A 13,268-nucleotide genomic window follows, 5' to 3' on the forward strand; every position below is an offset into this window, starting at 1 on the left:
TGGATTTTTTTTACAGAGATAGTTAGAACTTAACTTTTTTGTTCTTGTCATGTACCATATTGTGACCTGGGAACTATCTGCTAACAGGATCAGTATATTGGTCAAGGTGTGCCTCAGTTGCACTAAGACATGTTTACTTAGCTGGAGGTAATTCTTAGTACAATGTGCAGTGACACGTTCTGATTGCAAAGTGGATTGGACATTTTGTTGTCAGTTATTGCCAAAGTGCTGTGCACTCCACAAGAGACGATATGACTTTGGAGGTGAGAGTGCATAAATAAAGGATTCTGAACAAGTGCCCGAAAATGTGAGGGTTTCAAATACAGTAACTGGGAACGAAAAGCTAAATACTTAGATTATTAAACTAAAATAACACAAGTAAGAGACAAAGATTTTCTTCTGCTTCTAGAATTGACTCGATTATATAAGACATAGCGGAGCAGGGGAACACCATTGGAAAATATGTTTCCATAGAATTGAATACAGTGAACTGTTCCTCAGCAGAAGCACACGGAACAAACAAAACAGCAAACTAGACAAGATAAGGTCTGCTGAACCAAGAATAGGCAGGGAACGCGGCCAGATGGAACTAGCCGTGTCGTGCCTTTTGTCCGTCCGTATCTGTAATTCCATGTAACGTGGATAGGTCTTGAAGGTGGGAGTGCGTGGTGCTACAAAGAGAGAAGACCACATATTAGTACAGGAATAAACTGTGAGAGAAGGTGAACAGATAAATAAACTTTTTTGCCTGTGCTCACATATTATACAGCGTAAGATAGCCCTTGCGTGATCACCCTGAAGACAACAAATGTTCTCCGGTTTCTGTGCCCTAGCTCTGTATTTGGCAACCAAATCATTGAACTTTAATCTAGGCACAATGCATGTACCATGTTGTTTTGCATATGCGTATTAAGTACATGTAAGGGAATACATTTGATAATGAGTAAACCTACCTTTGCCAAGGGCTTAAACACTTGAGGGAAGTCTGGTAAGCCGGGCACTATATTTTGTATTGGTTGTTTCAGTTTAAGGTGTATTAGAACACAGAGTTCTAAAAAGGGACAGCACTTTAGAAATCTTAATGTTTACCACGGCTAATAGTGGCTTAGAGAAATCGATTTGACTGTACAAAGAGTGCCTCCTCCAATAAGAACGTTAAAATAAAATATCCATATTGAATATTTATAGAACTCACACCACCCATAAAGTGGCTTGTAAGTGGTGTTTGTATACATCTTGTTAGCCATTCAACACCTGAGATACTGCTTGTAGAGTTGTAATTGCAAAGGACCTGTGATCACTGGGCTCTCTTAATAGCCCTAAGAATGGTATCTGAGTAGTGTTATATAGCATAATATGAAAAGAAGAAACGATTCTGGTGTCTCCAGGTTTAAAAACCATTGTGCCACCCAGAGCTTGTAGATAGGAGACTAGTTTGTCGTGGCACCAAGTGAATGTTAGCCATAGCCCTAGTTTACTTTTAGGGCACTGAGAGTCTGGACTTGGGAAGCAGGTCCTCTGATTAGGAATCAGAAAAACATATTATAGTGAAAACGACACCTTAAAATATTGTGATGCCCACAAATGGGCTCAAATCATTTCCATTCATGTTTTCTTTTTTAACTACTTTGGATTTTAACTTTCATAATTAAATGGACAGGTAAATGGCAAAGATCAACACAAATGATGCTTTAGTAAGTGCCGCAAGTATAAATGCCTTTGTTTGAAGTTGAAGAGCGTGTTCTTCCTCACCTAAGAGGGCAGTGTAGGGAGTTGGACATTTTGCTGCATGCGGGGTGAAATTGTGATTCCGAGCGTCCAGCTTTCCATCAGACGTTTGTGTTTTCCCAGTCTGGCATAAAATTGAAAAAAAAACATGTTTTTATGATTGTTTTTCTCAACAGGTTTCAGCAGATGAAGAAGGAAATGGAAATGAAATTACAAGAAGCCAAAGAAAGAGAGAAGGAATTGTTGCAGGCAAAGAAGAGAGAGGAAGAACTGAAACAGGCAGCTCTGAATGGAGTTACTAAAGTGGACAAAGCAGATGAGGCGAAACCGAGTCAAGTCCCAAAGAGAGAGGAGGAACCCGGTAGGGGTGTTGAGGAGAACCAGGATCTCAACATTTCGAAGAAGCCTGGATTGGTCACCGCGAAGAGCGTTCCGGATGTTAATAAAAGGTCAATCAGCCTCCGTGAAAAGCGAGAATATCGTAGGCAGATAGGATTGGAACATAACAAATTGCAACATAAGATCTCTACCATGTCACAGGATGAACCCTTAACCCCAGCTGGCGGGGAACTGAATGGTAGCATAGAGTACGCGAGTGAGACAAAGTTGCCACTTCAAGAGTTAAGTAAAAACCTGAAAGAAGAGATGAATAAAGTGTCAACGAAGGATACTGTGACAGAGAAAAAAGTATTGTCAGACAAGGGTAATGACAAAGAGGTAAGTAGTGCAGATAAGGCACACCATAAAAATATATCTGATTCAGAGATTTATGTGGCAGATAAGCATGACATTAGTGCCAGCAGCCAACATGTGGAACCGAAGCAAAAGATGGACAAGCGGGATGGTAACATCACCAGCAGACCATCAAGCTTGCCACTAAACCACAACAATAACTTGACTCCGGTGACCAGCTCTACGGGAAAGGCACATGATGTTTCTGGGGATAGAACAAAAAGTGATTCCAGCAAAGCTGTGACCAAAGTACCAGACAGTCCTACTGGAGGCCCCATCCAGAGGTACAGTGACCTGGATGCACTCAAGTTAAAAGCAGAAAATTGGAAAGGAAAGAGGCAGCCTGACTCAGGGTTCAGTGATACAACCAAGGAGAAGGTTGGCCAGAAGCTTCCTACCATAGACACTCCGCGGGGAAGAACACCAGAGTAAGCACTGGATTCATTTTGTATACATTCACTGTTCTTCATCCCTTCCCGCACTTCTTATTCTCTGTTCCATCTGCCTTCATTCGTTACATTCTCATTTTCATTCTCGTTTCCCTGCTTGTGCCAGCCCTTGATGGTTTTCTCTCCCTTTCTTCATTGCTTTTACCTTCATTCAATCTTTCCTATTTCTCTCCTCCTTAGTTCCTTCCTTTTTTTATACCCCCACCTTTCTATTTTATTCACCTCCCCTCTGTTAAATGTGTTTCTATAAGCATACTCTGGGGTATCCCAGTGCCCCTTGAATTGTCTGTTTGAAGGTGACTCCTCATGGGGAGATGTGAGACAGTTTGATTGACCAGAGTCATTATTTAAAGAACCATAGCATAGAATTCATGTTCTCCTCACTGGATATTGCTGGTAGATTCCTTGATCCTTTGCATGATTCAGAATAAAGTTATTTGTTTGTAGACCTCTGAGTCCTCATATCTGATCTCATTGTGTTGATGTAGGAAGAAGACCATAGTGTCTCCGACGGATGATGTTCCTGCTGCCCCTAATGTTCCACCCATGATTCAGGTACTTCTTCCCCCTTTTAATCACTGATAACATCCTTCTATTCGGAGAGCCCTAGAGGAGTTCCATAGTACTGTAAAAAAGACCGGTACAGACGGTGCTCCGAATGAGAAAATACTGTTTTTTGTAAATCCTCAGTGTACTCAACTGTTGAAATAAATGCCAGCGTTGTGATGAGTGGGGAATAAATGGGTTCCCTAGTGATGGCGATACTTTTTTTTATTTGGCCAATGCTAGAAACGCATCTGTGTTGCAGACACCCTTTTGAGAAGGGATTAAGTTGAGGAAAAGGAGCTTTTACCTCACCAGAACAGTATTTTTATGCACAAATGTTATTAGATGATCACATGCTCCAAAAGATAGTATTTTAATGCATGTTAGACATAGTTTGTTTTTGTCTTTGGATGCTCCCATCTTGGCTATGTTTGAGGTACTAGTGAGAAGGATAACCCTTGCACAACAGAAGTGACGCAAATTTGCTCTCCCTAAATTGATCACTATTGTCTTATTTTTGATCTTCTACACTTTGGCCAACATTCTTAAGAATTCAGAAGAACACCAAACACTAAAACCAAAACTAACACCTCAGAGAAACATTTGACTTTCAGTTTGTGGGTGATGCATGTGGGTGGTGGGGTTGCCAGCTAGAGAATGGCACTACCAGTTGGAGAATGTCACTGTTTGCTCTCAGTTAGCTTCAGCGCCTCCCAGATTTGGTCTAAGGGTGTTTGAAGTATGCTGTTGCATCCCTCTGTTTCATAGGAGGTTTAATCACAACCCATGTTTCCAGTTGAGTTCCTTTTGTAAAGCTTGCAACATGACAGTCATTAAATATTCGTATTCTAAACCCATCCTTGGCTAAAGCTTTGGGAATGAATAACTTCTAAATCAAATCAAAATGGAAGATCTTGAATATTTGTAAGTGTCATGTGTACACCATCTACTTTTGCATATTTTTGTAGTAAATACCTTGAGGTATTGTAGCCTTATGTGCTTGCTTGATTACATGGAAGAAACCAGGCTTGTTAATGTTTTTTACGGGATCGGAGTAAAAAAAAAAAAAAAACAAACATCATGCGAACCCAACTTCTTCCATTCATGCAGGGTGACATGCACTCCTGGTATAAAGACCTGATTCAACGTTTGGGGGGGGAAAAAAACCTTCCCAGGTTTTTTTATTTATTTTTTAGCAGCATCTGGCCCTGTCAAGTGACATTTCCATGTTTGTTGCTTTATCATCAGTAATAAAAACCAACCGTCATGCTTGCTTTATAAATCTACCAAAATAGATTTTCATTCACCTTTATGATGGCCCTAGACAAACCTCATGCATGAACATTTCTTTGATCTACGGCCAAGCAGAAGTAAATTTTAGAACATGACATAATATGGAACACGCCATCTCAGACACGTCCCAGTAAATGCAGCCCATCGACTATTTTAAAAATATGTCTGCGGATACACAGATGGAAGTGGTTTCTAAGCTTCTCAATCTGTAGTGGGGTTTCTTTTCTGTTGCCATGACATTGGAAATTGGTTGACTTCTTCTGCCCCTAAAGGCCCATAGTAGGTTTAATGTACGTATTTGTTGTCTCCATGCAAGTTTGTTGAATGGATTAAAGGTAGATTTGGTATGCAACACATAAAAGTAATATTTTAACTAGTGTAGGTTGTTTGATTATTCATACTTGTTTGGTAAAGAAAAGGTCTTTTTGAGTGGGTAGGGATATATTAACAAGTTGCTAGTCCTACTTGAATTTGGGTATGTCTCAGTTCTCAATCGTAGGATATTCATTGATGATCATAAATGCTAAAATAATTCCTCGCATGCATGTACGTACTTCAGAACACTCAATCTATAAATTGACAGTCGATGCACAAAATTAGTATGTCCTATGTAAAAAAAAAAACTTCTGAATGGACATTTTGATAGATACTTCTAACTGCAGATTCCTCACAACAAGAATATCCCCAGGCTTGCCAGACTGGATCAGGAGAATTTTGTTCAGCAATCCCCCTGCACACCGATAGTTGTTGCCATGTGGCTCCACACTGACTTCCTACTGCCCTGGAAGTGACAGAGTGGAGTCACGTATAAGCAACACCCCTGCACGCTGATGTCAGTTTTTTAGGTTGAGCATAGCAGTGCGCAAGTGCTTCTTTTCCGACATGTTGGTATGTATCTAGGCTTTTAACCACATCCACTGCACTCCCATCACTATCACTCGTTCATGGGCTTGCCTTTCAAAAATCTTTTGTTTTCGTTGGTAACTGCTGCGCGTTTGTCCCTCCTTAGTGCAGTTTTGTTACCGCCTTGCAGGGGTGTGGAATTTATTAAAATATCTACTTGTCCAGGGGACAGGTTGCTTCTCAAATCTACTTGTCCTGTAAAAAGATCTACTTGTCCCATTGGTACCATGTAGTGTGGCGACAAATTATGGCAGCAATTAATAGCCTCTCTGATTATGCCAGGGCTACTACCTTAGTATGGCTTGAATACTTGCAGTTTCAATCCCTACTGTAGCAATTTCCTTATTTTGCCACCTTTCTGCAGATCTGCGTACTGGGGCTGGAGGAAGCAGTAAGCAATAGTTCCAGGGCTGGAATGCCTTTGAGTCTGCAAACCTACTAACCTGCATGTTTTAAAGATTTTTACCAGCTTCTCTCTAATATTTTCCCATAATAAGAAAGGTTGGACATTTACTCCTGACAATGGCAGAATTAGAACTTCTTCCAGGGTTGGGAAGAAAGTGGCTGGAGGGAAAATGAACTTGCAAATGCTCAATAGATTTTCACATGAGCAAATCTACACATCGTATTTACCCACGCTAAAATACAGTTCACAAATATTTTATAGGGGTACGACATATACCATGGGTGCACTTTTGTGACTTTCTTTAAGAATTTGGGGCCACAAGTAGGTAGGTTCAGATTTGTGACCTGCAAATTGCGAGTCGCAAATCCGAATGTAGGATGGTGTCCTTGACACCATCTGTGATTCGCAAGGGCTTCGCAAATGCCCACATCATGAATAATCATGAGGTGGGTCGCAATTTGCGACCCCCTCACGAATGGTGGCCTGCTGGAGACAGCAGACCACCATGTCTGTGACTGCTTTTCAATAAAGCAGTTTTTTTTGTAATGCAGCCCGTTTTCCTTAAAGGAAAACGAGATGCATAACAAGAACGAAAAATGAAACGTTTTCGTTTCATTTTTTCAGAGCAAGCAGTGGTCCACAGGACCACTGCTTGCTCTGAAAAAATGTTTACAGTGGCATTCACAATGGGAAAGGGGTCCCATGGGGATCCCTTCCCTTTTGCGAAAGTGTTAGCACCCATTTGAAATGGGTGCAAACTGCGATTGGTTTGCGCCCGCGTTCGCGGTCACAAATCAATCCTACATTGCACTGCGAGTTGCAATTAGGAAGGGAACACCCCTTACTAATTGCGAGTCGCAAACCCGTTTTGTGATTCGGTAACCAGGTTACTGAATCGCAAAACTGGGTTTGTGCATCGCAGTGTGCTTTTTGCACGTCGCAAACAGCGAAAGTCGCTATTTGCGACATGCAAAAAGCTACCTACATGTGGCTCTTGGTCCCTAATTACGTCTGGTGTTAACAAAGACATTTTGTTTTTATTAAACTTCTATTTCTCTCTCTTTCGGCTGGCTTTACTGTGAGTGATCGCATTCTGCTCTTCCACAAGGAGCATATTGCCACACAAAGTAGTTTTGTTCAGTGTCAGGAACTACAGTGGCAATCAGTGACGTAACGAAACTGGAGGGTGCCCCTTTGCAAAGAATATGGAGGAGCCCCCTCTCCAGACTCACTCAGGGCAGGTGCTGTGCTGACGGGGCCCCCTGGAGGGCGGCTGCGGGGCCTTTGTTATGCCGCTGGTGGCAACGTGTGCTTTAAGAGTTCAAAAACTTTTGGGGGGGGTTTTGCCAATGTTTGTTACAATGTTGAGGGCCTGGTAGCTCCCACAACAATAAAGTGTTACAAAAGCCATGTCAAAACAAGACACGCATTGATGAAACTAAAAGACTTTTAAAAATATGTCAGATTAGTTGGCTTTGTCAGTGTTTGTTTATTTTCATGCTTCCCATAATCGTGTTGAAAATGGTTACACTGATTTTCCATTAGAAATATTTTTGGGAAATACTAGCATGCATCAACACATTTTACTAAATGACACTTCATTTGCATATAATCAGAGAGCATTCTGGGAGCATTATACTTAGCCTCTTAGCCTAAACTTTTCAAACATGTGTGTACACGTTTTTTTTTTTGTACTGGAACCAACGTCAGTAGTGAAGTGTGACCTTAAAACATTTATTTACAGCACGCACCCTAATAATGAAGGCTTTCAAATAATGAACCATAAATACAAGTTCGAACAGCATTATCTTTTGGAAACACATTACCTCAACTGCAGAGAGTTCAACTCTCTGTAAACAGGCAGCCAAAGGGTTTGTGCTGCAGGGGGTTGGGCCTACTTGTCCCAAGGACAAAGTAAACATAAAAACTTGTTGCCCTTGACCCCAAACAAGATGTCCCGGGCGATAGGAATTGAACTTCTTTCTCTTTTTGTCTCCCTCTTTGCTCTCACTGCAGCGCTTTGAATCACCTCGCTTACGTGAACGGTTTTACTGTTTATTTCCAGTTTGTGTGGCAAGAAAAGTCAAGTTATGAATTTACAAACCAAATAGCTCTATCTCAAGCAAACGCAAGACCCATTGCATTGCAAATGCTTGTTTCTTTCTGCGCCCTTTGCTGCAGATTCAGAGCTACACTCCTAACTTTATCGCATACAGGTGACTTCAACCCTGGCTCAAACAGTGGGCCAGGGATCATGTCCTTCTCGAAAACGACAGTATTCAAATAGTTCCAAAAGCAGATTTTCCTCACAGATGTGCACTGTGTGCCTTGGGTGCTTGGCCCCAGTCACAACTCTAAGTCATGCGATAAGTGTGAATGACGGTATTCCAAAAGCAGGAGGAGAAATTATACATTGATGAACATAAACAAGAGGACGCTCCCACTTCGAGGCACAGGGTTGTTCATGGTTTGATCTAAGCTAATATTAGAGTTCAGAGCATTTGTCCTCCGATTCAGCAACCACTTCTGAAGGACCCCCTGATTCAGCGACAAGATCCTGCACCTGAGTTACCAAAACCTACATCTCCAAGCGTGGAGACTGAGCGGAGACAGCTGAATGTATTCGATATGCTGGTCGCAGTAGTCAATGTCATCCTTACTGACAGATGCCCTTTGTTAAACTCCATGTACTCTGGAGCTGTGAGAAAAACCATCAACTCATTATAAAACTCTGCAGGCCAAACATTTGGGTGTGTTGTGTTAGTTTTATTATTTGCCCAGTAAAGCCTTGCAGTGGCACAGGTAATGGTCAGCCCTTTCTAAATCACCTAGTGTGAGGCGTTTTATAAAAGGTCCGATTCACTTTTCCCCTGAAGCCATTTGTTATGATGCAGTGGAACATCAACTTAGTATTGACCTTTCTTATGTGCAAGTATTTTGAGCCAATGCACAGCTGCTCACTGACTACTGACACTCAAGACAGTCTTTTATATTGCCATTACCCCTGTGCGCTGTGAGTGAACTGCACGTGCTCTCAGTGCAGCTGTCCTACACCACCTTCTTTATTGACAAGTTAGTGCTAACTCTGATGGCCTGCCTACCCATTTGGATATCTGCAGGCTGTGACCTGAGCATTGGTGCAAACGTTTATGAAGCACTACTGCTGTAGTAGTCTGGTCTGACCAGGTCCTCTAAGACCACTCGCTCATCAAACCTCCAACCGTGGGACGTACTCCTGTGGTATATATTTATAATGTGAAGAATCTGCAGCTAGAAGTATTCCTCAGATGAACAAGTTCCTTACCTTCAGGAACCCCCTTCCTGATGGATACTCTTATTTAACCTAAGATATTTCACTGCACTCTGTCCTCAAGGTTCTGCTTAGTGGACTCCTAAACATCATAATAAGGTTCAGAGTTGCATTTTGACACACTGCCGCCTGTAGTTTGTTCGCAATGCTCCACATCCGAGGGTGCACAAAGAGAAAGATTGAGAAGCTGACATCGCGTAGGGGATAGAGTTTATGCTCCATTCAATCTCTTATGTGACAGCACAAAGACCGCATGGAGCCACATGGCATTTCAGCATTGCTGCAAAATAATGTGGATCCAATCAGGAGCCTGTGGATATTCACAAAGGGGGGAATCTGCTGTCAGATTATAACTTGTTGATTGTGACATCTTTTTGGGTGGTCACCTCTGGGTTTTAATTTTGTGTTTTTGGGACTCACTTGCTGATAATCTTAAACTCCAACACTGCGACAGTACTATCCGGTGCCCAGTGTATGTTCTCTGACAGCTAAAACATGTAGAAATTGGCTGAAAACCTGTTTGGCATATTTAAGCTTCTTGTAAGGCAATAGTATGTGTTGCAGAAATAAACCTATACCATGGAAAGTTATGCCACCTGTGGACTGCAATAGCTATTGTGCCATCCACTAAAGTGATAACATTGCTTCATGCCTACCCTGTGTGGCCTGACAGCAGAGGCTTAAACGCTACCATATAGACTTGTTAAAATAACCCATTTGACAAGTAGGAAAACGTGATTTCAAATATTAAATAAATCACCCCTAAGCACACCTTGCTGCCCACAAGCGGCACTCCAAGTTGCTTTCATTCAAGAGTTTATTCTGTATCAATTACTGGCAATAATGTATCGGCTGGCGTGTTTCAACCATTGCGCTCTTCCTCTTAGCCCAAAATCTTCACAAAAGCCCCACCACCAATCAAAACTATATTCAGCAGTTTAATGAACATTAAGAAAATACTACCCGCCTTTTTCTACCCAAAAACACACATTTTTCATATAATTCCCACCTTATCAGAAACTCACTACCATCCATAATTTTCTATTATTGATATGCGATAAATGTTAACAAATAAAATTGAATTGTACACTTGCATTCAGGGGGTTTGGTAAACATAAAGAAAATACTGCCCACATAACTCATGATGTGAAAAACATCATGAGTTATGTGGACAGTCGCCGTCATCCATTATGTAGCCAAGTAAAACTGGAGAAAAAGGGTTGGTAAGTAGGCCATATTTTCTTCTCTATCTTTCAAGATTCCTGATTATGCTTCAGCAGCCTGCCATGGAAACTTGGCATTAAATATTTTATGCAAAAAGTGGCATCATTTCTCAAGATAAATGCAAACATTGTGCTGTTGCCGGGCTGCAGGAACATCAGGAACAGAAAGGCAAAATGCACTTTAAATCTTGCAAAAAAAAAAGGTTATCGCTTAACACAGGACCCGGAACAACGACTCCGAAACCACGAAGTTGTGAAAAACTAAAGCGAAACAACGCTTTCGTTTTCCACGACTTCCTGGTTTTGGTACCTTAACCACGCATGTCTGAACAATGTACATGCGTTGTTAAGGTACAGAAGAAGGGTGTCGGAGTCGACACGGTGAAGGAGGAGGTAAGTTGGGCTGGGTCTGGGGCTGTTTTTTTGGGGGGGGGGCTCGGGGTGATTAGAGTTTGGGGGGGCAGGGTTTAGGTTTAAGGGGTGGGTTGGGGTGTTTAGATTTTAGGGGCGGGGTGGGGACTCAGGGTATTTTTAGTTTTTGGGGCGGGTGGGGGGCTGGGGTGGTTTAGGTTTTAGGGGTTGGGGTTTGGGGTTCTGGTAATTTTGGTGTGGGGGTTGGGGTTGTTGTGGGGATGGGGGGGTTGCGGTAATTTCTGGGGGTAGCATGCTGGATCATGCATGCTGATTGCTAATGCCTTTACCAGGAATGCGTTTACAATGGTAAAATCGTTGTAAACGCGTTCGTGGTGAAAGCATTAGTGGTTAGAACAAGGTCGTTGTTCCGACCTCGTTGTTGAGCCAACGGGTGCTTGAAGCACCCGTGGTTCCGACATATAACCCTTAACACTTTTATTTTAAATCAACTATTAATATATATGTTCGATAGCATGTGTAGCTGCAGATACACATGCTGTGCATTATCCTGCCATCTAGTGTTGGGCTCGGAGTGTTACAAGTTGTTTTTCTTCGAAGAAGTCTTTTCGAGTCACGAGACCGAGGGACTCCTCCCTTTCGGCTCCATTGCGCATGGGCGTCGACTCCATCTTAGATTTTCTTTCCGCCATCGGGTTCGGACGTGTTCCTCTTCACTCCGTATTTCGGTTCGGAAAAGATAGGTTCGATGGCATCTGTCGCTGTAGATACGCATGTTTTGCATAGCTCGCCATCTGGTGTTGGGCCGGAGTGTTACAAGTTGTTTTTCTTCGAAGAAGTCTTTCGAGTCACGGGACCGAGTGACTCCTCCTTTTGTCTCCATTGCACATGGGCGTCGACTCCATCTTCGATTGTTTTTTTTCCGCCATCGGGTTCGGACGTGTTCCTGTCGCTCCGAGTTTCGGAACGGAAAGATAGCTAATTTCGGAAGATTTTCGTCAGTATTGTTGCGTTCGGGGTCGGCGTAGTTAGATTCAACACCGCGTCTAAGATCGAAGAGCTCCGGTGCCCTTCGGGGTAAATTTTTCGATCCCCCGTCGGGGCCTGGTCGGCCCGACCGCGTGCAGAAGAACGCCGATGGAACGGACCCCGTTCCGTTTCTGTCCCAAATGCCACAATAAATACCCCTATACAGACCAACACTTGGTCTGCAACCTGTGCCTGTCACCTGAGCACAGTGAAGACACCTGCGAGGCCTGTCGTGCGTTCCGGTCCCGAAAAACTCTCCGAGACCGTCGAGCCAGAAGACTTCAGATGGCGTCCGCGCCGACAGCCCACCGGGAGTTCGAGGAACAAGAAGAGGAGGGAACCTTTTCGATCCAAGAATCGGACTCCGAAGGATTAGACGATACACAAACCGTGAGTAGGACGTCGAAAACCACTCAGAAGAAGATTTACAAGGCCCAGGGGACGCCACTGCCACCAGGCCATGGCTCGACCCATAAATTCGGTGACCGACCGTCGGCACCGAAAAAGGCCCAAACAGTGCCGAGATCGTCCGACTCCAGTCGAGACACCGGCACGCAGCCTTCTCGGGACCGAGAAAGTGCTGAAGACAAGCATCGACACCGAGATACCGGTGTAGACACAGCTCGACGCCGAGACAGCGGCACCGAAGAAGATCGACGCCGAGAGGTTTCGGCCCCGAAAAAGAAAAAAGTCACCTCGGAGCCGAAAAAAGATGCAGACAGGGTTTCGGTGCCAAAACAAACTGCAACCGACCCAGTTTCAGGCTCTTATACAGAAGAGCACTCGCTAACCTCCCAAATGCAAAAGCATAGGTTTGAGGAAGAACTACACTCAACGGATGTAGACCATACGCAAAAGCGTATTTTCATACAGCAGGGGACAGGAAAAATAAGCACCCTTCCCCCTATTAGAAGAAAGAGAAGATTGGAGTTCCAAACTGAACAAACACCACAAACAAAAGTGGTGAAAAAAGTTACCCCACCACCCTCTCCTCCACCTGTGATTAACGTCTCACCAGCACAAACTCCATCACATTCCCCAGCTCACACCACCATGAGCCAGGGTGACCAAGATCAAGACGCATGGGACTTATACGACGCCCCAGTGTCAGATAACAGTCCGGAGGCATACCCTACGAAGCCATCTCCACCAGAGGACAGCACTGCGTATTCTCAAGTGGTGGCTAGAGCAGCACAATTTCACAATGTAAGCCTCCACTCAGAACAGGTCGAGGATGACTTTTTATTCAACACACTCTCCTCCACCCACAGCTCCTA

General features: G+C 43.3%; 1 protein-coding gene across 8 annotated transcripts in view; it reads left to right on the forward strand.

Annotated features, from left to right (window-relative positions):
- MYO9B (myosin IXB) overlaps positions 1-13,268 on the forward strand; it is a 337,738-nt gene that overhangs the window by 206,613 nt on the left and 117,857 nt on the right. For all 8 annotated transcript variants that reach the window (XM_069215688.1, XM_069215684.1, XM_069215681.1 and 5 more), the window contains 2 exons: positions 1,905-2,888; positions 3,398-3,464. In XM_069215688.1, coding sequence (XP_069071789.1) covers positions 1,905-2,888; positions 3,398-3,464 — 1,051 coding nt within the window. The remainder of the gene's footprint in view (positions 1-1,904; positions 2,889-3,397; positions 3,465-13,268) is intronic.

The sequence above is a fragment of the Pleurodeles waltl genome, chromosome 12 (genome assembly GCF_031143425.1).
Source record: "Pleurodeles waltl isolate 20211129_DDA chromosome 12, aPleWal1.hap1.20221129, whole genome shotgun sequence".
In the NCBI taxonomy this organism is placed as follows: domain Eukaryota; kingdom Metazoa; phylum Chordata; class Amphibia; order Caudata; family Salamandridae; genus Pleurodeles; species Pleurodeles waltl.